This window comes from Bufo bufo, chromosome 1 (assembly GCF_905171765.1).
Source record: "Bufo bufo chromosome 1, aBufBuf1.1, whole genome shotgun sequence".
Taxonomy (NCBI): Eukaryota; Metazoa; Chordata; class Amphibia; order Anura; family Bufonidae; genus Bufo; species Bufo bufo.
The window spans coordinates 163,767,940-163,794,835 of record NC_053389.1 but is presented as its reverse complement, the minus strand read 5'-3'; the positions used below and the strand labels follow the sequence as shown (position 1 = coordinate 163,794,835).

The 26,896-nt window shown below is 46.0% G+C and overlaps 1 protein-coding gene across 2 annotated transcripts in view; it reads right to left on the bottom strand.

The window, feature by feature from the left end:
* SORL1 (sortilin related receptor 1) overlaps positions 1-26,896 on the bottom strand; it is a 152,127-nt gene that overhangs the window by 113,007 nt on the left and 12,224 nt on the right. For both annotated transcript variants that reach the window (XM_040431434.1, XM_040431442.1), the window contains exons 2-6: positions 19,928-20,044; positions 18,773-18,895; positions 7,566-7,727; positions 5,272-5,339; positions 4,738-4,918 (exon numbers count right to left, since the gene is read on the bottom strand). In XM_040431434.1, the coding sequence (XP_040287368.1) occupies positions 4,738-4,918; positions 5,272-5,339; positions 7,566-7,727; positions 18,773-18,895; positions 19,928-20,044 (651 nt within the window). The remainder of the gene's footprint in view (positions 1-4,737; positions 4,919-5,271; positions 5,340-7,565; positions 7,728-18,772; positions 18,896-19,927; positions 20,045-26,896) is intronic.

Sequence of the window (26,896 nt, the reverse complement as noted above, 5' to 3'; positions counted from 1 at the left end):
CACTGATAAGATACTGGGGGAGATTTACTAAAGTGTTTGCGCCTGTTCTTAGTCTAAAAAATGCTGTTTTAGACTGTCTTATTTTTTTAGTCGCATTTACTACTGAAATTGCGTATGTTTTGGAGGATTTTGTGCCTTGATCACCTATTTGGATTTTTTAGACTAATTCAGAAGTTTTCTGACTTTTGCAACTTTTTTCCGACCTATTTATGTAGATGAGCCTTTTTTTTTTCTACTCCACTCCAGAGCTGGTGTACTTATCTTTGTCTGTTTTCAGTGGCGAAGAGCGATTTTTTTTGCATTAAAAGTCACTTTCTGGAAGACATTCGACTTTTCTCTGCAAAGATGTGACTTTTTCATGCGCAAATAAATTAGACCAGTCTAAGTGAATATGAACCAGTCTAACTGGAAAACAACCACCAGAGGTCAGACTAATAAAAATATGCCTAGTCTAAATAATTAACGGCTGTGTGACTTTTAATAAATGCTCGGCAAAAGAAATACATGCAAATTAAATACGTCCGTCTAATTTTTTGGCCAAAAACAGACGAGCGTGATAAATGTGCCCCGCTGTGTGAATAAGGCATTATACTCCAAAGCTGCATTCACAATTCTGTAAGCAGTAACAATGCACTTTGCTGTACTGTATACACACAGTGGAGCACATTTAGGGTTCATTTACATGGCCGTTGCCACTCCGTTGCCGTATTGCGGCCCGCATACGGCGGGTCCGCAATACACGGGGCACCGGCCGCGTGCATTCCGAATCACGGATGCGGACCCATTCACTTTAATGGATCAGCAAATCCGGAGATGCGGTGCGGAACGGAAGCCTACGGAACGGAACCCTACAGAAGCACTACGGAGTGCTTCCGTGGGTTCCGATCCATGCCTCCGCACTGCAAAAAGATAGAACTTGCTCAATCTTTTTGCGGAACGGACAGATCGTGGACCCCATTCAAGTGAATGTGGTCGCGATCCGCATGCGGCAACCCCGTGTCTGGTGCTTGTGCATTGCGGACCGCTATTTGGGGTCCACAGCACGTGCACGGAGGGGCAACGGTCGTGTGAACAAACCCTTACGCTGGTCTTTGTTTCCCCTTGCACTGCTGGAGGATTAGCCTAATTTATGACGTGGTGTGTGCCTTGTCATACAATTGGCTAATCTGGTATATAAACAAAAAACGAATACCGTATATATAAATAAAAAAAAAACGCACCAAAAGCGCATAGATACCGCAATAAGGAGAATTTGCTAATGACCTTTCAGCAATCTATTCCGGATGTTTATACCGAGAAGATGGGATATAAATAACCAAGATTTTCTATTGCGAGTGAAATCACTGAGAAAGAAGTAGGGATCTACTTCGAAACGCGTCTGGAAACACAGTACTCACTCGCAAAAGACCGGGACAATAAACCATGGCCATGCACTATAAGGCCTAGTTCACACCAACGTTTTTTTTGCGGGTGTACAGGCCGTTTTTTTGTGTTCCATACACGGTCCGTATACGGAACCATTCATTTCAATGGTTCCGCAAAAAAAAACGGAATGTGTTCCGTATGCATTCCGTTTCCGTATTTCCGTTTTTCCGTTCCGTTGAAAGATAGAACATGTCCTATATTTGGCCGTAAATCACGATCCGTGGCTCCATTAAAGTCAATGGGTCCGCAAAAAAAACGGAACACATACGGAAATGCATCCGTATGTCTTCCGTATCCGTTCCGTTTTTTCTGAACCATCTATTGAAAATGTTATGGCCAGCCCAATTTTTTCTATGTAATTACTGTATACTGTATATGCCATACGGAAAAACGGAACGGAAAAACGGAAAGGAAACGGAAACACAACGGAACTCAAAAACGGAACAACGGATCCGTGAAAAACGGACCGCAAAAAACTATAAAAGCCATACGTTCGTGTGAACTTGGCCTAAGAGAAGTTGAAAAATTTATCAGCTATACTCATACGAAATACTTCTACAAACTGTAGGAAAGATCGCGATACCAGCAAAAAGGTAACCTCTCATCTTGCGATAGCACACGAGACGCCGAAGATACCTTGCCGGCCATACAAGACCGCGCTATCTACGGGAAAAGAGGTAAGCTCCTACACGTGGGACGCCACGAAACAGAAGTTACAAAATAGTGAGTACGGACATTGAACCTACCCATCCACTATATGTCCAGCATTTTAAACTATATGCGGTTGATGCAGTGAGAGAATATTACCTTATCAGTATATGCACAGCACTTTATATTATAACACGGCCGCAGTCTCTATACAACAAGGAAGTATCAATTTCATCACTTTGATGTCTACTACTTTACACTATATGCGGTTAGAATGTTGAGACAGCAAAGAAGTACTAACAATACATGGACTGTACAAGTGAATTAACTAATATAAACATCCCGCAAGTGAAAACTAACCATTGACTACCATCATTATTGTCTCAGCTTTCTCCACTGTTTGTGTGTTTACGGTAGAAATTGAAGGTCTGGACTTTGGACTATTGAGACTGCATCGCTATATTTATTAATTTTGGGTTTGTCAAACATAGCCCAGTTGATGAGATAATTAAGGGTACTTTCACACTTGCGGCAGAGGAATCCGGCAGGCAGTTCGGTCGCCGGAACTGCCTGCCGGATCCGTCAAAACGTATGCCAACTGGTGGCATTTGTAAGACTGATCCTGATCTGTATTACAAATGCATTGAAATGCCGGATCCGCCTTTCCGGTGTCATCCGTGTGTATTTTGAAATGCCAGATCCGGCACTAATACATTCCTATGGGAAAAAAATGCAAGATCAGGCATTCCGGCAAGTGTTCCGGATTTTTAGCCGGAGATAAAACCGTAGCATGCTGCGGTATTATCTCCGTCCTGATCAGTCAAAAAGACTGAACTGAAGACATCCTGATGCCTCATGAACGGATTGTTCTCCATTCAGAATGCATGGGGATAAAACTGATCAGTTATTTTCCGGTATAGAGCCCCTGTGACGGAACTCTATGCCGGAAAAGAAAAACGCAAGTGTGAAAGTACCCTAAGCTAGTTCACAGCGCTGTTGTATACATATCAGTGGACTAATCGTTTATGCCTTTGTAATGCATTTGTAATGGTATTAATCTTCACTATTTTATAATTATATAAAAAATATAAAAATAATTATAAATATATCTGTTTAGAAGTCCATTAAAAGTATTGTATTTTATCCTGATATTCCCACGTGATTCCGATTGGATGACTGCCTGTCTACTTTTTAATAATTCTTTAACACAATATTTTGATAAGGGTGATTCAAAACAGACAAGAGCACCAGACCAAGGTAACAGGGAGTGAGCCGTCTCATAAATCCATAATTGCATAATTTTTAGCCTACATGTACGCCAGTTTCCAAGTGTACATGTTAGAAAATTTTCCGAGGCTTGGATCATCCAGCCAAACTTTTTGACACCGGAACCTAATATTGTCAAAAAGGAGATTTGCTTCACAATTTGCACCAGCAGAATAGTGAGTGTAGATCTGATTTCTAATACACGGTCTAATTCAGAATCACAAAAAGGTTTACTGGTTTACCTGTACTATGGGAAAACTTTTGATTCCTCATAGTGATATATCAAAAGTTTTGATCGGTGGGGGTCCAAGTGCTGAGATACCCGGTGATCGCTAGAATGAAGAGAGGGTATGCACTCTCTTCTCACTACAGGAGACGGAAGCGAGACAGGCTCAACAGAAGTCTATTAGCCCGTCTCCACTCCTCCCACCCCTGCAGCAAGGAGGCACAGCATGTGAGCGATTCTTGGCTCCAGGAGAAGTATATGGTGGGCTCAGCATGCATGTTGGTACTTGCATCCCTGGATCCGATGAAAGCTGTAATGGCACCGGACGGGGTTAAAAGCAGAGTGTGCTTGGCTTGCATGCTGACCTGCATTCCCTGGACTTTGTGTGGCTGTCATGGCCCATAAACAGGTAGGAACTAGTGTTAGGGACCACTCAAATGAGACGACCTTGACGTGGTGAGTGGCTTATTACGCTTTGGCCAAAATGTACACCAATGTCTCATCCAGCATGGAGGCAGGGCAGAGTGCTGGATGTAGAGTGCGATCACATTTGCATTTTCCGCTTGTTCTTGTTACTGACAGGGGTATCAGCACTTTGACCCCAACCGATTAAAATTCTGTCACTATGACATATCGAAAGTTTTCGCAATGAACAGTGACACTTTAGGTACGTATTATGCTAGATTCAGACATTTCACTGACTGTCGTATACATCTAAATGAGGCATTCAGAATTCCATGCACTTGCAGCAGAAAATGCCCCAAATTAAATGGACTTTCAGCAGCAGAAATTTCAGCAAATCTGCCATATGTAAGTAAGGCTACATTCACATGACAGGCAAGAAAGGCATCAGTGAAAAAACACGTATGTTAAAAACGGATAAACTGTCAGTTTTTAACGGATGTTTTTTTCTCTGATGCCTCTCTGAGAAAACGGTCCTATTCCATTTTATGGGGGCTGTGGCACCATGAAAAAGGACAAAATAGAACATGTTCTATTATTTGACGTCTATTATTCACTAGCCGTCAAAAAAAATAAATACGTGAATAACCCCATAGACTACTATTATTCCTAAAACGGACGTGTGTACATAGCCTTAACCTGATTCTATAGTTACTGTTTGCTTGTACATGTATATGGCTACAACATAACTGTTTCCAGGTGATTCTTACCATGGTCTTTGTGGCAAACATGTAATTTTCCCTGAGTTGGAACCCATCCACGTTCTCAATAATCAGCTCTGTGTTATCACGAGACTGGAAATAATCTGTGCTGCGAAGAACGTTTGAGGTCCCCCGGGGTTCATGGCGTTCCACGTAAACCGTGTTTGGTTTGTCAAGAGGAGCAAAGCCCCTAAATGGAAAGTAAAATGCAGTAAAACAGAGGAAGAATCTATATGATCCTACCGCCATCCTGTACGGGTATTATGAGAGTTCTCTCCATGTGGTCTGATTATATCATCTGACTGCTGGCCGTAATGCCATATCCTTGACTGTTAACCATAGCCACAAAATTAGAGTAGTGTTTAATTGTAATATGCTTAATTGTATGTCACTGACAACCCTTTGTCATTTTTTGGTCATTTTTTTCACATGGATTATGGATTACTTTTCAGCTGCAGCTGACAGAGACACTCTCTTGTACTTTATATGTCAGGCAAGTCAATGAAGCTATCAGGAGGTTGTTTGGCACTTTGTGGCACCTACCAGTAGAAGGACTTGACATGCTCCTGAATCATTATCCACGTCTGTCCAAAATCTTCAGACTTCCAAAGCTGAAAAAGAAGAAAAATCATGGTTTTCCTTCAGTAAGCAGGATATTCACCCACAGCACATGGAAGCCATTCATTCTCATTTATATGCAGAAGCTGACAACCCATTCTGATCCAATACCTCTATGGCCTCATGCACACGACCGTAGTTCCTGTCCGCATCCGAGCCGCAGTTTTTAATGGGGCCGCAAAAGATGCGGACACAAAAATATAACATTATAGGCATTTCTACAATGGGCTTCAGTTTTTCGCAGATCCGCGGTTTGCGGACTGCAAAAAACTTACCGGTCGTGTGCATGAGGCCTAAGCAGGATATTCACCCACAGCACATGGAAGCAATTCATTCTCATTTATATGCAGAAGCTGACAACCCATTCTGATCCAATACCTCTATGGCCTCCTGCACATGCCCACAATACACGGGCACCATTCCGTGTGCATTCCGCATCACGGATGCGGACCCATTCACTTCAAAGGGAATGGGAACGGAAGCCTACGGAAACACTATGGAGTGCTTCCGTGGGGTTTCGTCCCGTACTTCCGTTCCGCAAAAAGAGAGAACATGTCCTATATTTTTGCGGAACGGGCGGATCGCGGAGCCATTAAAGTGAATGGGTCCGCGATCCGCAGCGGCTGCCCCACGGTTGGTGTTCGTGCATTGCGGCCCGCATGGCCACGGGGAGCACACGATCGTGTGCAGGAGGCTTATAGCTGAGGATTTTCTACAACTAGACCAGGGGTGTCACACTTATTTTCACCGATGGCCACATGAGCATTATTGTTGCCTTATGTTATTATGTAGGGCAGTACCTTATTCTCTCTGGTCACAAGAGAAGCAACACTTGCAAGGCTTCTATAGACACTCGCTCTGAGCGAATCTCAGAGTGGACGTCTATCAAAGCTTTGCGAGTGTTGCACCTCACCAGGCTCACTAGATTGTCCATTGGTAGGGATGAGGAAACTTGTGTTTCAAGTACGGAGTACAAGGAATGGGTTATCTGAGAATTCTTAGATAACCCGAACCTTGTACATCGAACTTGAAACACAAGTTCACTCATACCTATCCACTGAGAAACAACTTGCAGCGCCCATGTCCTGGAGGTGAGGTGTGGCTCCAATTGTCAGCATGCCTTCCTTTCTTTATGGCATCTGGACGTTGCACGGGCCAGTCGGGCCACATATAATGACGTGGCTGGCCTTGATTTTGAAACATGTGGTCTTGACATCTAGACATGAATTGCCTGAACTCCAAAGTGATAGATTGTAACTAAGGCTGGGTTCACATCACTGTTTAATTTTCCGCTCTTCAGATCCATCAGAAGAGCAGACAAAAAATGGATCCTGTAAAAAAAACGCATCCTGAGCATTCTTTTTAGCCATTTCTGTCTGAGATCCGTTATCCTGGATGCAGGACTTTTTTTTCCGTCTAAAGCAAAGCTGCATTCATATTGCTGTGGCAGTCTGTGAAATGCAATCTGAGTGATGGCCACATTTCTCAGACCAACCGCGGCTCATGTGAGATGAACTCACTGCATCATAGTGATCTGTGATGCTGCGAGTTCCAGCCCAATCAAGGGTTTAGTGCCCCATACTAATGATGCAGTAAGTACGTTTGTTTTGGAAATGTGGCCATCACACAGACAGCTCACTGCCACGTGAATGCAGCCTTAGGCCTAAGGGCCCCGTGCCCGTGGACCGCAAATTGCGGTCTGCAATGCACGGGTACCGACCATGGGGTAGCCGCATGCAGATCACAGATACATTCACTTGAATGGGGTCCACGATCCGTCCGTTCTGCAAAGAGAAAGAACAAGTTCAATCTTTTTGTGGAATGGAAGCACAGAACGGAACACCACAGAAGCACTCCTTAGTGCTTCCGTGGGGTTCCGTATCTCCGGACCCATTCAAGTGAATGGTTCCGCATCCATGATGCAGAATGCACGCAGTCAGTGACCCGTGTATTGCGGAACCGCCATATGCAACCTGCAGCACGGGCACGGAGCCCTTACGTTCGCGTGAAAGAGGCCTTATTCTTGTCACTTCAGAGACTGTTAATTATCTGCAAACTCTTTGCTCTATTTAAACTGATCTCCACTCATACAGGACACCTGCCTTTTTTAAATCTACTTTATGTCTACTCATGACAGTGTGGCTGTATGCAAAGTGAATATCTGATAATTCAGAGCATATCATGTCCCGAGGCAAAATGTTCATATAATTACATCTTACCTGCTTGTTCGGGTGCAGCTTGTCATATCCCAGCACCAGGTTTGTATTATTGCTGTGCAGAAGGAGATCAGTTGGTTTAAATGGAATTGAAAAACCCTTCATAGTAACACAAAAATCTGTCGTGATCCACAGGTAGTTTTCATTGGCGTCAACAAAGATGTACTGAAAGGCAAGGGGAAAAAAATCAGGTCACAAAAAAAGAAACAGTGTTTCAAGCTCCAAAAATGTGGTACAAGTATTATACAGTATTCCCAGGGGCGGGTGTCACTTTCACATTGCAGAATTATTGGACTGGCGGCTGTAAATAGATCAAATGTAGATCTCAACAGCAAAAACTGCTCACACCTGTGGGAAGACAGTATATTGTGCCAAAATTCATAGGACACAGCTCCTTTAGATTACTGATTCCTATGAAAATAATTGTATAATGAAAAGTTCTGCAACTGTCTAATATATGTTATGTGTTTTAATTTCTCACCATGTTTAAGATCTCTCCTTGCTGCAAGTGGCTGGGAAACGTCTTCACAGGTAGGATACACACGGCAGAAAAATAATTAGCAGAATCAGTAGCTAAAAACCTATTGCTTTTTGGTGGCAGATTTTCTATTTGTTGGAGGTTTGAGGGGCCTTCACATGCGGCAGATTTTGTAGCAGAGAATTCCACAACTGAAAATCAATTTCATTCACCTTAGGCCTCATGCACACGACCGTTCCGTTTTTTGCGGTCCGCAAATTGCGAATACGCAAAAACTGCGTCTCGGATGCGGACCAGAACAACGGTCGTGTGCATGAGGCTTTAATGGGGCTTGCAGAAATCCATGTGCTTGCTTCCCCATTCAAATGAATAGAACTGATTTTCAGTCGTGGAATTTTCTGCCACAATATCTGCCGCATGTGAAGGCATCCTTAGGGCTCATTCACACGGTAAGGGCTCCGTGTCCGTGCTGCGGATCGGAAATAGTGGTCCGCAAGGCATGGGCACTGGCTATGTGCACTCCGTGCTGCGGATGCAAACCCACACGATCGTGTAAATGAGCCCTTAGAGGAGTTTTTGATCCAGGTTTTTCTGCTTCCCCATTGACTTCTATTGAATGCATAATGAAATCAGCTTCTAAGAAGTAACATGTCAATGTTCAAAAGTTTTTGGAAGCCAGTTCAAATTGGCTACCGAAAAAAAACTCACCATTGGTACAGAGTGCGTGATGACGTCAGCCGCCCCCGGAAGAGCGACCAGTACTGGTGGACGAAGGGCAATGCAGTGTGCCTCAGGATTCCTCCTGCCCACAGAGGATTCCTTCTGCACAAGGCGTCAATCCCCCTACTCAGGAGTCAGGAACAGCCCGAGGTGCCCAGCGCGGGACTTACACCGAGGGAAAGAGAAGGAGAGCCCACGCTCAACCCGGAGCCTCTGTCCCCTGCTCAGCCCTCCCAAGAAGGGGAAGAATCCTAGGCTGAGCGCAACAATCTTCCAGCCAGCGCACTGGCAGGGCTTGCACCCGTCTTGAGGGACAGGAGTTGGTAGGAGGAGGTGTCGTTTTATTTGGGCTTCCATTGTTGTTTCCTGTCCCTGGGAGGCGGGATCAAGCTCCTATCAGTGCCGGTGTGGAGGCGTTAGGAAAAACCCTTATTTCGACTGTCTTATTTACCTGTTTTTGCGCCTTAGAGGCAATTGAGCTTGTCATGCCTATTTTGATTTTTAAGACAAATTCAAAAGTTTTCTAACTTTTGTGGCTAATTTCCATCCCATTTATGTAGGTGCGCCATATTTTGTCATAAACACAGTCTCTACAATTTCTACACCACCCCAGGGCTGGCATACTTTATGAGTGGTGAGTTGCACCACAATTTGCCTACTTTCATGGAGACGTGCACCAAAATGCAGCTCACTTGCGCCACATTTTCATGAGCATACTATTTACACCAGATTAGTCAATTAAAATCTGACTTACGAGAAAAAGACACTAGATGTCAGACATAAACCAAAAAGTAAAACCTAATTTATGAAAGGTTAATAAATGAGATGCAAATTGAAGACAAACTTTGCAAATACACCTGTTTTGGTTTTTTTTTGTTCGAAAAAAAAGGTGAGTTTAATAAATGTGCCACATTGTTTCAGCACAGCAGATCCCTGTTTACACAGCACAATCTGCTGCCTAGAAATGATGATTTCGGTGTCTGCATTAATGATGACAATGATGAATTCACCTGATGGACAAGCGTTTTGGTGATGGGCCTCACCTTTAGGGCTTGTTTACACAACCGTTGCAGCGCATACGGCGGGTCCGCAATACCCGGGGCACCGGCCGTGTGCATTCCGCATCACGGATGCGGACCCATACACTTGAATGGGTCCGCAAATCCGGACATGTGGTGCGGGACGGAAAGGAAGCACGGAATGGAACCCCACGGAAGCACTACGGAGTGCTTCCGTGGGTTCAGTTCCGTGCCTCCGCATCGCAAAATTATAGAACTTGCTCTATCTTTTTGCGGAACGGATGGATCGCGGACCCCATTAAAGTGAATGGGGTCGCGATCTGCATGCGGCAGCCCCACGGCCAGTGCCTGTGCTGTGGACCGCAATTTGCAGTCCACAGCACAGGCATGAAGGGGCAAAGGTCGTGTGAACAAGCCCTTATATGGACAAATTACTGGCAATGAGCCTTCATTACTAATGTTGGTTCCCGATAACTGGCCCAACAATTGTGCGGTGTAACACATTGCAGTAGTGTGCTGCGCTACCATACCACACAGTTTTCCAATTCGGTGTTTAAAGGTGAAGAGGCAAAATTTTGTGTACATGCAACTTTTTGATCAAAAAACAAACAAACAGGAAATCTGCCATTTTTTCCATTATGGAGTTCACCGCACAAGATAAATTATTTTTACATTTTAAGGCCCCTTTCACATGAGCGAGTATTCCGCTCGGGTGCAATGCGTGATGCGAACGCACTGCGCCCGCACGGAATCTGGACTCATTCATTTCAATGGGTCTGTATACATGTGCGTTGGTTTTCACGCATCACTCTTGCGTTGCGTGAAAATCGCAGTATGTTCTATATTCTGAGATTTTCACACAATGCTGGCCCCATAGAAGTGAATGAAGCTGCGTGAAAATCGCATCGCATACGCAAGCAAGTTTTTCACGCATGGTTGCTAAGAGATGTTGTTTGTATACATTCAGCTTTTTATCACGCACATGCAAGACGCATTCAATCGCATTGCACCCGCCCCATAAAAACTGAACAACTGAACGCGATCGCAGGCAAAACTGAATGACTTTGCCGGCGAAATTGCGCATTTTTCACTGAACGCATTCGCAACGCATCCGGACCTAATCCAGACAGGCTCGTCTGCAAGGGGCCTAACGTTTTTGAAGACAGCGAAATCAATTATGTCACCACAAAATGCAGTGCAGTCAGAGAATCTGGGCAGATTGATATATACTTTTATGGGAAAAGATTCAGTAAAACTTTACACATTTAAATCTTTCTGAGCTCAAGATCGCCTGTTCATCTACTATTACTATCGGTGTTAATATATTGATAGTATATACAGTCAGGTCCATAAATATTGGGACACAATTCTAAATTTTTTGGCTCTATACACCACCACAATGGATTTGAAATAAAACAAACAAGATGTGCTTTACCTGCAGACTGTCAGCTTTAATTTGAGGGTATTTACATCCAAATCAGGTGAACGGTGTAGGAATTACAGCAGTTTGTATATGTGCCTCCCACTTGTTATGGGACCAAAAGTAATGGGACAGAATAATAATCATAAATCAAACTTTCACTTTTTAATACTTGGTTGCAAATCCTTTGCAGTCAATTACAGCCTGAAGTCTGGAACGCATAGACATCACCAGACGCTGGGTTTCATCCCTGGTGATGCTCTGCCAGGTCTCTACTGCAACTGTCTTCAGTTCCTGCTTGTTCTTGGGGCATTTTCCCTTCAGTTTTGTCTTCTGTAGAGTTGTTGCGATACTCAATACCATTCGATACCACGCGAAAAAAATAAACCACAAAAGCCACGTGCATTCCGCATTTTTAAAAAATGGTGAATCGCGCAGTTGTTTTTTTTTTCCTGTTCCGGCGTTCACCGCATAGATTTTTTTCTATTTTAATAGTTTGGACTTTTCGGACGTGGTGATATGTGATATGTTTATTTATTTATTGTTTATATATTTTATTTATGGGAGAGGCTTAACTGTGATGAGTGGGTGAAGCGCTTCCCCTGACCTAGCTGGCTGTGTTGTGCCGGAAGCCAGGAGCGAGGGTAAGCCTAGTAGTGGGCGTACCCTAAGGGGAGTGTTTGAGAACAGGGGGGGTGGGTGGGTGTGAACAGAAGTGCCCTGAGGAGCTGGGGGCTGGAGCTTAAGAAGGTAAGATGCCCCTCCCACAAATTCAGGCTGACTTTTCAGCCTTCCACTTATGGGAGAGGCTTAACTGTGATGAGTGGGTGAAGCGCTTCCCCTGACCTAGCTGGCTGTGTTGTGCCGGAAGCCAGGAGCGAGGGTAAGCCTAGTAGTGGGCAAAATAAACGAGGAGAGCAGAGTAGTGACCAAAAGCCTTTAATACCACTCAGAGAGCAAGATTACAAAATGCCTGGGAAATCTCAACATGCGGGTTCGGGATGTATCTCGTGAAGCAAGAAGAGCGCCACCTACCCAAGGGCCACCTTGACTGTCTGCACTGAAGAAAAGGAACCTCTATTTGGATTATGAAGCATGGCGCAGTGCTGTATCCCCGCTAGGTACAGCCCGATGGTGTTGAATGACAGCCTGAGATTGCGGTGACAGTGGGCTATGAACGCCAGGGTGTAGGAGACATCGTCCAAGCCACCCTGCGAGTGGGACCTGGAAAAACTTTGTAAACCTTGACACCGGCTTGGTAGTTTCCTGATGGTATGGGAAAACCCCTGAGCGTTTTCAGGCAAATATATTGGATCCTGAGCGATTCAAGCCACTGCGTACACCCTGTGGGAAATAAGACCTGAGCGATTCAGGCAAATACGTACAACCTGTGGGAAATAAGACCTGAGCGATTCAGGGAAATACGTGACCTGAGAGAATCAGGAAAATACATACAACCTGGAAATACAGTCAACCTGAAGAGACAGAAAAATACAAACCTGCGCGATTCGGGGAAATACATAACCCTGAGCGATCCAGGAACATACATGGCCCGAGCGATTCAGGGAAATACATAAACCCGAGCGACTCAGGGAACTGAGACCTGGGTGAATCGTGGAAATACGTGAAAATTTGAGCTAATCAGGGAAATATATGAAACCCAATTCAGGAAAATACACCCTGAGATATTCAGGAGAGTACACATACATATACTTCCCTCTCTCTTTTTTTTTTTTTTCTTTTGAGCAGTGGCCGAGTGACCGGCGAGAGTGGAAAAGAAACAGGAATGACCATGGTATAGAAGGGATCGCAACCTACCCGAATCGACGGACAGCGCTGCCAACTCTCCGGCGATACTGAAGACCTGAACCGTGGAGTGACCGGACACGGAGGAGCCCTGCGACACAATTGAGGATGGATCGAAATTCCGGTGGCCTGAGGCCCTGCTTACATGAGAATAAGCTTGCGTTGGTACGAGACCCGGAGAGAGGTGCGATCTGGTGGCACTGGGATGAAGCGACGGAGAACCAGGATGCAGCCTGGGCGCCATGGCCAACTGCTGGGTGACCTGAACTGCCAGAATCAGGGCCCGAAGTCGTGCTGCATGCAACGAGACCTGCGGGAAACGGAATCCAGACATGCAGGACACGAACCGGGTAACCGGGAACCAGCCAGACCCTGCTGAAAACCCCTGAGCGTTCCAGGCAGATGCATGGAACCTGAGCGATTCAGGCAAATACATTGGATCCTGAGCGGTTCAGGCAACATGGAGTCCTGAGCGAATCAGGCGATTACATACGCCTTTGGTGAAGATGACGGACCCTGGGTGCGTCGGGCATTACCTTGGACCTGGGTGGACCTGGCCACTACCTACCCACTGAGAGACCAGGGAAAAATACAGAAGCCTGAGCGATTCAGGCCAATACTTAGACCCGAGTGATTCAGGGGAACACATAACCAGATTGTTCAAGGAAAAATATGCAATAACTATATGTGACCAGAACGTAGTACGACTGGTGCCTACGAGAAGGCTTGTGTCGGTCTGGGTACGTACCTGGGCTTAGAGGCTATTACCTGTACCGATGTCTTGGGTCACCTGACCTTGGTCCAAAATCTCGTACCAGTGAACGGTCAGGACACGTTGCTGAGAGGGCAAATCCATAAAGTTCGGAAAGAAAAGAGAACATAACTGGGGAGGATGACAGGCCTGGGCGAACCAGGAGACAGAAGTAGGTGTGAGCCTGGGCGAACCAGGAGACAGAGGTAGTTGCGTGCCTGGGCGATCCAGGAGGCAGAGGTAGGTATGAGCCTGGGCGAACCAGGAGACAGAGGTAGGTATGAGCCTGGGGCAAACCAGGAGACAGAGGTAGGTATGAGCCTGGGGCGAACCAGGAGACAGAGGTAGGTATGAGTCTGGGCGAACCAGGAGACAGAGGTAGTTGCGTGCCTGGGCGATCCAGGAGGCAGAGGTAGGTGTGAGCCTGGCGAACCAGGAGACAGAGGTAGGTGCGTGCCTGGGCGATCCAGGAGGCAGAGGTAGGTGCGTGCCTGGGCGATCCAGGAGGCAGAGGTAGGTGCGTGCCTGGGAGATCCAGGAGGCAGAGGTAGGTATGAGCCTGGTGATCCAGGAGACAGAAGAAGGTGCGTGCCTGGGCGATCCAGGAGGCAGAGGTAGGTATGGGCCTGGCGAACCAGGAGACAGAGGTGGGTGCATGCCTGGGCGATCCAGGAGGCAGAGGTAGGTGCGTGCCTGGGCGATCCAGGAGACAGAAGAAGATATGAGCCTGGCGAACCAATAGATGAGACAGCAGCATATAACGTGAAGTACATACATATAACACATGGCACTGTCGCCACCATAGAATAGATGACTGCAGTGAGCGTTTAGTGACCACTGGATGGGTATGGCGTGCAATGATGACCTGGCCTACTCGTGGTGAGACCCCTGTTTCTTTGAACACCGTGCTGAAACTAGCGACCCTTCCAGCCCAGCAGGGCCCCCGGGGCCCTCTCCCTAAGGCTATCATTCACATGTCCGTAATTTGGGTCCGCATTCGTTCCGCAATTTGCGGACCCATTCACTTTCAATGGGGCTGGAACGGATGCAAATCCACATTTTCTGGATCCGCATCCATTTTTTCTGGATCCGCATCCATTTTTTCGGGATCCATTTTTTCGGGATCCGCAATTTCGTTCCTGGAAAAAATAGAACATGTCCTATTCTTGTCCGCAATTGCAGACCAGAAAAGGCATTTTCTATTATAGTGTTTGTGATGTGCGGATCCGCAAATTGCGGATCGCACATTGCAGGTGTCCGTGTTTTGCGGATCCGCAAAACACTTACGGACGTGTGAATGGACCCTTAAGAGGAAATGAGGATAACTTTGTCTTCCTCTCGCCTAGCGCTGCGTGGCACGGCGGGAGTGCGTATGAGATGGCTTGTGGTTGGGACCTACTGAGGTTATTTTTTTTTTTTTTGCAGCTATTTGTGGACGTGGGCCGTTGTTGCCCAGGGGCTAGATACCCCTACTACGTATAGCCTGTTTTGACAGGGGTGCCAGGCTTGCCTGGTTCGAAATGGAATGGCAGGGGGGGTGACCATGCGGACCAGCAGACTGGGGGACGGGGACCACTCGTCCTAAGTAGTACGTAGGGCGGGAGACCTGGTTGTGGGGCCAGAATCAAGGTGTGTTTCGAGAGGGGGAGGGCCCCGTGGGGACAGGATTAACCCAGGCTGGGGCCACCGCACTGGAGCCGCCACGTCGCATGGATCTGCCGGGCCTAAATTAAGATTCCGGCGTGCGCTCCATTCTGGAACGCACGCCGAACACGTGACCAGGCCCAGGCCCGGCGGAGGGATTCCGGCGTGCGCTCCAAGCTGGAATGCACGCCGACCACGCGACCTGGAGCTCATGCCTGGTGGCGGATTTCCGGCGTGCGCTCCACGCTAGAATGCACGCCGGGCTGCAGCGGAGCCCTAAGTAAAGACGGGACGGGGGAGGGTGTGGGGGGGGGGGGGGGGACCCGCGGGCCGGACCCTGCCCCCCCTGCTGCCTCGGGAGGGAGTTGGATGGGGAAAAGAAAGGAGACAGACAAAACAACAAACAACTTGGGGCAGGAATGTGTATAGGCATGCGTTCCACGCTGGAACGCACGCCGACTCAGGGAGCCGGAAGTATGGCACAGAATTTACCTCTCCTGAAGACGTGAACGGCAATGTATGAAAATGAAACGAAGTAGATGAAAGCAACTCACAACGTGCACGGATGCAGTACCAGAGCAAGCGACTCCCTAACCAGCTGTGAACAGAAGCGCCCTGAGGAGCTGGGGGCTGGAGCTTAAGAAGGTAAGATGCCCCTCCCACAAATTCAGGCTGACTTTTCAGCCTTCCACATGTAATTTATACTTAATATTTTGGTGTTTTTTTATTTTTATTTAATGACTATTTCCACCCTTAGGGGCTAGAACCTGGGATTTTTTCATCCCTTGTCCAATTCACACCCACCCTGCTGCCCTGTGCTTTGTGCACACAGCAGCATGGAGTTGACTATGAAAGCCAGGGCTTCAGTAGCGTCCTGGCTGCCATGGTAACCGATCGGAGCCTCAGGATTACACTGCTGGGGCTCCGATCAGAAGCTGCCACTGCCACCAATGAGGAGGAGGTGAGGGAACCCTGTGGCCACTGCCACCAATGATTTTAATACTTGGGGGGTTGAGGGGGGGAGGGGGCACTGAGCCACCAATGATTTTAATACTGGGGGATTGAGGGGGGGGCGGGCACACTGCGCCACCAATGATAATTAACCTTTAATACAGGAGGCGGGTACTGGCAGCAAATCAGCTGCAGTTAACACGGCACCTGAGGGGTTAACTGCTGCCGATCGCAGCTCCCTGTCAGAGGCAGGGTGCCGGCAATGTGATTCTGCTGCCGGCACCTGCCTCCTGTATTAAAAGCAAAAGACTACCTTTTGTGGGTTCGGACTTAGTTAAGTTAGTAGGACATGTAGAGCGGCGCCCAGGGATCTCCCTGCACCTACTATTATTCCTGGGTGCCGCTCCGTTCGCCAACTGTGCCCCAGTTACAGTCTACTGCTCCGTATGCTAATTACGGAGCGGCGCCCAGGAATAATAGTAGGTGCAGGGAGATCCCTGGGCGCCGCTCTACATGTCCTGCTAACTAAGTCCGAACCCATAAAAAACTATCATTGGTGGCGCAGTGCGCCCGCCCCTCCTCCACCCCTCTCTCCCCATTGGTGGCAGCGGCAGCACAGGGGGAGGGAGAGACTGCTTCCTTCTCCCCGTGCTGCTGAGGGAACATGTTCTGTGATACTGGGCTGTGCAGTAGCGCAGGCCAGTATCGATAAAAGGCAAATCCCGGTAACCTATCGATACCGGGACAAAAGTATTTATTGGGTATCGAAATTTCGATACCCACTACAACCCTAGTCTTCAGCAAGTGAAATACATGCTCAATCAGATTCAGGTCAGGTGATTGACTTGGCCATTGCATAACATTCCACTTCTTTCCCTTAAAAAACTCTTTGGTTGCTTTTGCAGTATGCTTTGGGTCATTGTCCATCTGCACTGTGAAGCGCCGTCCAATGAGTTCTGAAGCATTTGGCTGAATATGAGAAGATAATATTGCCCGAAACACTTCAGAATTCATCCTGCTGCCTTTGTCAGCAGTCACATCATCAATAAATACAAGAGAACCAGTTCCATTGGCAGCCATACATGTCCACGCCATGAGACTACCACCACCATGCCTCACTGATGAGGTGGTATGCTTAGGATCATGAGCAGTTCCTTTCCTTCTCCATACTCATCTCTTCCCATCACTCTGGTACAAGTTGATCTTGGTCTCATCTGTCCATAGGATGTTGTTCCAGAACTGTAAAGGCTTTTTAGATGTCGTTTCGCAAACTCTAATCTGGCCTTCCTGTTTTTGAGGCTCACCAATGGTTTACATCTTGTGGTGAACCCTCTGTATTCACTCTGGTGAAGTCTTCTCTTGATTGTTGACTTTGACACACAAACACCTACCTCCTGGAGAGTGTTCTTGATCTGGCCAACTGTTGTGAAGGGTGTTTTCTTCACCAGGGAAAGAATTCTTCGGTCATCCACCACAGTTGTTTTCCGTGGTCTTCCGGGTCTTTTGGTGTTGCTGAGCTCACCGATGCGTTCCTTCTTTTTAAGAATGTTCCAAACAGTTGTTTTGGCCACGCCTAATGTTTTTGCTATCTCTCTGATGGGTTTGTTGTGTTTTTTCAGCCTAATGATGGCTTGCTTCACTGATAGTGACAGCTCTTTGGAGCTCATCTTGAGATTTGACACCAACAGATTCCAAATGCAAATAGCACACTTGAAATTAACTCTGGACCTTTTATCTGCTCATTGTAATTGGGATAATGAGGGAATAACACACACCTGGCCATGGAACAGCTGAGATGTCAATTGTCCCATTACTTTTGGTCCCTTAACAAGTGGGAGGCACATATACAAACTGTTGTAATTCCTACACCGTTCACCTGGATTTGGATGTAAATACCCTCAAATTAAAGCTGATAGTCTGCAGTTAAAGCTCATCTTGTTAGTTTCATTTCAAATCCATTGTGGTGGTGTATAGAGCCAAAAATGTTAGAATTGTGTCGATGTCCCAATATTTATGGACCTGACTGTATGTGCGTACACACAGATAGCTGTCAGTCACTGATAAGACGATCTATGTGTAGAAATGAACTCAGAAGCAGCAGACTTAAATTCATCAATTAAGTTTTTCTAAATTCTTTCCCTGAAAACTATTTATCCATCTGCTCAGTTCCTCCTGCTCTATAGCATGCTGCCTGCAGATCACACTGCATTTCGTGGTGACAGGTCCTCTTTAAAAAGTTGTAGAACTTTTCATAATACAATACATTATTTTCACTAAACCAGAAGACCTCTGTTAATGTTAAAGGGGAAAGCAAGGCTGTTTTGTCACCACAGTGCATGATGCTTCATCATTTTATTAATTAACATAACCATACAGTACATCAGCCATGCCAAGGGCAAAGCTGCAGTGTCAGAGAGTTACCCGCTTGTTGTCGACAGGGCTGTGGAAGAACTGGGCCATGGTGGGAACGCTGTCACTTGTAGGGTTTTGGAACTTGTCAGTTATTCTCTTAAAGCTTTTTCCATAGTCATAAGACACGTAGACCTAAGCAGATTCAGAAGTACATACAGCATTATATACAGGCAGGCTACAAGGACAGACAAGCACTTAACCCGTTCAAGATTGCCGCTGTACATGTTAGGCTACTTTCACACTAGCGTTAATATTTTCCAGTATTGAGATCCGTCATAGGGTCTCAATAACGGAAAAAAAACGCTTCCGTTTTGTCCCCATTTATTGTCAATAGGGACAAAATGTAACTGAACAGAACGGAGTGCTCCAAAATGCATTCCGTTCCGTTCTCATACCGGAGAGAGAAAACCGCAGCATGCTGCTGTTTGCTTTCCGTCCTGGGATGTGGAGCAAGACAAATCCATGACCCACAATTAGAGATGAGCGAATTTCATATTTAGAAATTTGTTCACACTTCGTTTACTGGTAAAAGGTGAATTGGGTTATGGATTCCGTTACCACGGACCATAACGCAATTCTATAACGGAATGCATAACAGAATGCCTTTACAGGCATTCCGTTATTCATTCCGTCATAATAGAAGTCTATGGGCTGCAAAACGGATCCGTCCCGTTTCCGTTATGAAATTTACTCATCTCTACCCACAATGCTAGTCAATGGGGACAGATCCGTTTTCTATGACACAATTTGGCAATAATAGAAAACGTCCCAGTCCCCTATTGACTTTCAATGGAGTTCATGACGGATCCGTCTTGGCTATGTTAAAGATAATACAACCGGATCCGTTCATAACGGATGCAGATGGTTGTATTATCAGTAACGGAAGGGTTTTGCTGAACCCTGCCGTATCCAGCAAAAACGCTAGTGTGAAAGTAGCCTAAGGCAGAAGACCGGGATTTAAAAATCTGCTAGTCCATTCTCCTATACTGATGTCTACACCAGCCTGTGACTAGCGGTGTGCTTTTACACCAGAAAACTGGCGTAAAAGATGATAAATGTGGCACACGTGGCATTTAAAAAGTCCTAATTGTGCAGTCTGAAACTTTTTGATGCCACATAATTGACATATTTAAATGATAAATGTGCCTATATGTATCCACTCACATTGCTGCTTTTGGTGCCCAGAGATCCCAGGCTGTCTCTGGTGAGGCCCACGATGACGTTGCTTCTCTCTCCTGCCCAGTGGACGACAATCTGATTGTGAGAGTCATTGAGGCTGACCTGAAATGGGGGACAGAAGATTATTATAATCCAGTTACACTGACAACACTTATATAATAAACTCTGTGCTTTAACCCCTTCAGGACCTTGCCATTTTTCACCTTAAGGACCAGGCCATTTTTTGCAAATCTGACACGTGTCACTTTATGTGGTGATATCTCTATAAGGGCTGTTTCACACGAGCGGATGCCGTGCGTGACATCCGCTCCGTGAATGACAGCCAAGACCCGATGCAGACTGCAGAAGCACGGGGCACTAACATGATTGATAATGCTCCGTGCCTCTCTGTGATCTCTTTACTACGAAATCACAGTGACAACTTTATCCCCCTGTGATTTCGTAGTAAAGAGATCACAGAGAGGCACGGAGCATTATCAGTCATGTTTTTTGTTTTTTTTAAACCAAATTTTATTCATTTAGTTTGATGAACATCAGTTGCGGATACAATATACTGTACATACATCCAATGTTTACAATATCATTTTGCATAGGTACATTGACAGATGGCGCAATGAAATATCAATCGGAGGATGTCGCATCACAGTGACAAACTAAAGTTAATGTAACTGACATAGTGGCTGTAACATATTCAAAATCCCTCCCCTCCCCCCTCCCCTAGCCTCAAGAAGATCAAATTATTATCCATCACGAACGCTCTTCTGATTCCCCAAGATTCCTCAGCAACTGACACTGAACTAGGGTCATTAGAGGTCCTACTGTTCCAGCTTACCCAAGGAACCCTTCATCTGTTCCAGTAAATACCAGGACGTTTGCTTTAAAGGTTCCATAAATAATTTGATTTCAACGGGTTCTAAAACGTTAATGATGAATCCCTTCCATCTGGTCATTAACTTTTGCAGTGCCTTTTCTGTACCCTGCTCTGCCAAATAAAGCTCTCTGTGCAAGCACCATTTTACTTGTATGATAATCTCCCCAAGAGAGGGGGTTGTCTGGAGTAGCCAGTTCTTGAGTATACACCTTTTTGCCGCTAGGATACATATATGAGTAACCTGCGTTACCTTCGTACCTTCGGGACAAAAGTGAAATAAAATTAACCCTGTAGTTAATGTGATCGTGACGTGCATTACGTTTTTTAGCCACTCTTTGAAGGTCACCCAAAACTCCATTATTTTAGGACAATTCCACAATCCGTGTAATAAGTTGGAATTCTCCAGTTTACATTTTGGGCAATGTGTTATTTTGTTTGCCTGAACAGTCGATTGTGTCTTATAAAACCCATATATGGCCCTATGCGCTATTTTAAATTGAGTTTCTCGCCAGACTTCGTTGGGGGTCATTTTTCTCAGACATAACCATCCCTTCAAGATGTCATCATGTACTCCTTGCTCATCCAGCTCTATATCCCATGCACTGAATGGCTGAAGAGGAAAATTCTCCTGTCGGGCTCCATCAGTCATGTTAATGCTCCGTGCTTCTGCAGTCTGCATCGGGTCTTGGCTGTCATTCACGGAGCGGATGTCACTCACGGCATCCGCTCGTGTGAAACAGCCCTAACGCTTTTACTTATCCAGGCCATTCTGAGATAGTTTTCTCGTCACATATTGTACCTCATAACAGTGGTAAATCAAATACCAAATTTACCAAGAATTCGGAAAAATTCGCAATTTCAATTTCTCTGCTTTTAAAACAGATAGTGATACCTCCTAAAATGTTTGGATCATTTTGTAAATTACATTTTCTTTTTTTGGGACGTTAGAAGGCTTAGAAGTTTAGCAAATCTTAAAATGTTTAAGAAAATTCCTAAAATCCAATTTTTAAGGACCAGTTCAGGTCTGATGTCACTTTGTGGGGCTTACATAAGGCCTTTTGCACACAAACTTATTTTCTTTCCTTGTCCGTTCCGTTTGTTTTTTGTGGACCGTATACGGAACCATATTTTTCGTATTTCCGTTCCGCAGAAAAAAATAGAACATGTTCTAGTCTTGTCCGCATTACGGACAAGGATAGTACAGTTCTATTAGGGGCCAGCTGTTCCATTCCGCAAAATACGGAATGCACACGGATATCATCCATATTTTTTGCGGATCAGTTTTTTGCAGACCGCAAAATACATACGGTCGTGTGCAAGAGGCCTAATAGAAACCACCCATAAATGGCCCCATTTTAGAAACTACACTCCTCAAGGTATTCAAAACTGATTTTACAAACTTTGTTAACCCTTTAAGTGTTCCACAAGAAATAAAGGAAAATGTAGATGAAATTTCAGAATTTAACTTTTTTGGCAGATTTTCGCTGGTTCGCTGAGTTGTGGTGATCCCAGAAGAATGAATGTGATCACCGTGCTGTTGCAAGAAATACAGCAGTGTTGGATTTCTTGTGACGGCGTGTCGATCCCACTCATTTCTATGCGATCACTGCTACTGCTTGCAACGGCTGTTGGGTGACCAGTGTTGTCGTGTAGCCCTAGACTAACAATGGATCGGACAAGACAACTCTTTGTGAGATAAAAGCGCTGGTGGCAGTTTTTCTTTTACTTCTTGTATTATTTCCCATAAAAATGCCACTAAAACTACGTGTAAAAAAACCATGGGTTCTGCAACTTGGTTGTTTTTATATACAGCAGTCAATTTGAACAAGCAGGCTGTAGTGTAAAGCAAGGCAGAAGATGCAGACGGCCGTTGTTTTGGTCCGCATCCGAGCCGCAGTTTTGGCGGCTCGGATGCGGACCTATTCACTTCAATGGGGCTGCAAAAGATGCGGACAGCACAACGTGTGCTGTCCGCATCCGTTGCTCCGTTCCGTGGTCCGCAAAAAAATATATAACCTGTCCTATTCTTGTCCGCGCTTTGCGGACAAGAATAGGCAGTTATATAAATGGCTGTCCGTGCCATTCCGCAAATTGCGGAACGCACACAGACGCCATCCGTGTTTTGCGGATCCCCGGTTTGCGGGCCGCAAAACACACAACGGTAGTGTGCATGAGACCTTAGGCCGAGTCACTGATATTAGTTGTGTCCTGATGGAACTGATCCAAAAAATAGCAGATGATAACCGCAGGTAGTGTCACGGCTACACTGATGACTGCACAGTAATGCTAACAAAGTAAAACACAAAAGATAATAATGATATAAGGGCACAACGGAGGGAACCAGTCGGACTGCTGCAGGCTACACAAGTCACCTGCAAAAGGTGAACATCCAGACAGGAGATGGATATATCCTACACTGAAAACCTCAGCACCCATCATGACAACTGCAGACAGGAAGAGCTGCTGACCTCATCTGTCACATTGTGTCCTGAGATCAGGTGATAGCTCCTTGTTACTGCCTGGGGTAGGGGTTCAAAGTCTTGCATTGGGGCACATTTACTAATCCTTTAGATGGTGTCTAGACCTGCAGCAGATTCATCACAGGGGCTCAGGCTGGATGATGAATGGGGGGCAGGGATAGACACCTTACTTTGAGAAAGAATTTTAGGCCAGATATATGGTGTTATTACCCATCTCAGGCCGGGGAGGGGATGTCTGCAGGACAGGTAACTACGATCTAATGCTCCCTGTTATTATCCATCTCAGGCCAGGGAGGGGATGTCTGCAGGACAGGTAACTACAATCTGTTGCCCCGTGTTATTACCCATCTCAGGCCGGGGAGGGGATGTCTGCAGGACAGGTTACTACGATCTATTGCCCCGTGTTATTACCCATCTCAGGCCGGGGAGGGGATGTCTGCAGGACAGGTAACTACGATCTAATGCTCCCTGTTATTATCCATCTCAGGCCGGGGAGAGGATGTCTGCAGGACAGGTAACTACGATCTATTGCCCCGTGTTATTACCCATCTCAGGCCGGGGAAGGGATGTCTGCAGGACAGGTAACTACGATCTAATGCTCCCTGTTATTACCCATCTCAGGCCGGGGAGGGGATGTCTGCAGGACAGGTAACTACGATCTGTTGCCCCGTGTTATTACCCATCTCAGGCCGGGGAGGGGATGTCTGCAGGACAGGTAACTACGATCTATTGCCCCGTGTTATTATCCATCTCAGGCCGAGGAGGGGATGACGTTACTGTTCTCCATGAGCACTACAAATCATATATTCCCAGTGCTGACAACGGATATCAGCCATTCTTATTAGGGTACAATCACATGACCGTATGTATATTGCAAATCCGCAAAACACAGATCCGGATGATGGCAGTGTGATGTCCATGTTGCATCTGTTTTTTTTTTTGTAACAATGCCTATTCTTGTCTGCAAAACGGACAAGAATAGGACGTGTTCAATCTGAGGAACAAACTTACAGATGCGGACTGCCCATGGTTATTGAAATGAACGGGTCTGCATCCAATCCACAAAAAATGTGGATCGGATGCGGATCAAAAATATGTTTGTGTGAATGAGGAATGGATCGGGAGAGTGGTGGCTGGAAGACCCCGGGTTTCCCGGGGTCTGGCCACTGCCAAGCGCTCTCCCCACACAAGTGAAATTAGGCGCCTCCTCTGGCAGTGCAGGGAGAATCAAAGACCAGCGTAAAATGTGGTACAGACCATACAAGTCCATAGTAGTCTATGGGTCTGTGAAAACCACTGACAGAACACAAATAGCATCCGTGTTTTATCAGTGGTTTTCGCGGACCATTGGTAGGGGGTGCTCTGGAAAACCCTTTTTCAGCCTAGCATTTATGACACACAGAGGGTAAAGTACGGACATGCGGACCCTTCCCAAAAATCTTCACGGATGAAACGCTGACCGTCTGGTGAGGGACACAACGTGTGAAACAGACCTTAGCAGATTAGCTATTCAGTAATTGGGAAAAGCTGGGGTAACACAGTCAGCCTTAAGTAAGACATAGGACGAGCCGGGATCTCTGACACAAGGAGAAGATGAGGAGGAAGTGTCGTCACTTTGCCTCTAGATACAATCTGCATTGCAAATATTTTGACAGCCTGCATTATTAATAGGAGGATGTGAATTCACACATACAGACTGCGAATGTCAGCGCCCCACGGAACTAATTAACTGGAGAACAAAAACCTGGGACACCAAGTCCTGTCAGCAGCTCTGCTACAAATGCTCTGTGCTGCTGTTTGGTTGTATACTGGGCTGCCTGGAGCACTCATTGTTGCAAAAGTCTAAGGGCTGCATTACACCAACAGATTATCTGACAGATATCTGACCAATCATTGGTCAGATGGCCTATTACACACACAGATCTTTTGTTATACACACCAACTATTAGTCTGATGGGACAGAAATTGGTCAGATAATCTGTTGGTGTAATACAGCCCTTAGGTTAGAGTTTATGACTTTTTGTAAATAAAGTTTAATGACTGTGTATTAAGTTCTGCCATTTAGTGTTTTCATGTCTCGCCATTTTTCAAGAGCTATGTATGCTGTCAGTGAATGGGAACCTGTTTTGTGCAAATCCAGGGGCCGAAACCCATACAGACCTTATACTGAGAGTTTGTTACAGTTGTCTCCAGCCTAGATAATCCTATGTAACTTCAACAGTCTGGACTCCAGAATCATGAACCTGCACTGATACATTGTAGCAAACAGGGGCAGACTGGAGATTTAAAGTGGCCCTGGAAACCTAAAAGTGTCTCCATGTTGTAGCTGAGTCCAATTTGATAGAAGATAGGGCAAAACAAGTAAGCAGGGACGGGACAAGAGGGCAGCACAAAATACCGCCCGTGCAGAACCAAATACCACAGTGCAGCACAAAATACCACCCCCCTCACTACAATATTCACCTGTTTCACTGGCCTGAGGACGGTGATGCAGTTGAATTAAAGAGGACACCTGTGGCCGCTAGTGAGGTGCATAAGTACCTGACACTCCTACATTAATGCTGAGAGCATCAGTCATTATGTACCCGGCTGTGAGAAGGGCTCCGATGCCCCCTGTCCTTTGGGTGTAAACAAGACAATAAGCAGAGTTCTTGGTGTGGCACTGAAACCTTTCATTACATGAAACCAGAAAAACCCTTCAGAGATCTGAATCCATTCTGTGTCACAGACATACAATACCAGGGGGCACACTGCAGGGGGCTAATACTGTATTATTGACATTGCTCTGTTATTGAGTGTGCTCTGCTGCAGACAGATACATGGCTAATTCGCCAGCGGGGCGTGTAACTAATGGCGCTGAGCTCAGGGACACTCATCTCCAGGGCGCTAGTTTCTAGGTGACTGAACCCACCACTGGTTTGTTTGCTCGATGTGACGTTCATTGCTGCACACTAGGGCTGCAGTAAACGAATATTTTAGTAATTGAGTATTCTATCGATGATTTTTTACGATTAATCGAGTATTCTAATAAGAAAAACCTTGTTAAAATAACGTATTCCTTTATAAAAAATAAATAAAAATTTCTTACAGTGATATAGCAAATAATTGCACACACATGAGGCTTCTTTCACAGCTGCAATATGCATTCTGTCAGAAGAACGGCCGGAATGTACCGTACCAGGTATAGCTGGATACTGCCGGCTGCTGCCAGAATGTGTATCTAAGGTTTTATTGTGATCCAGTGGAGGAACAGACTGCCGCAGTTCACTGGCTGCCATGATGTCCCCCTTCCCCAGTGCCTCCATGCCATCCACCATGTCCCCCACTCCCCCAGATCAGCCCCTCCATGCCAAATCACAGGTGCCCCCATTAAGCCCTCTCCCCCTTCCCCACCAATAACTTTATACATGCCATTGCCAAATCACAGGTGCCCCCATTAAGCCCTCTCCCCCTTCCCCACCAACAACTTTATACATGCCATTGCCAAATCACAGGTGCCCCCATTAAGCCCTCTCCCCCTTCCCCACCAATAACTTTATACATGCCATTGCCAAATCACAGGTGCCCCCATTAACCCCTCTCACCCCCCCACCAATAGCTTTA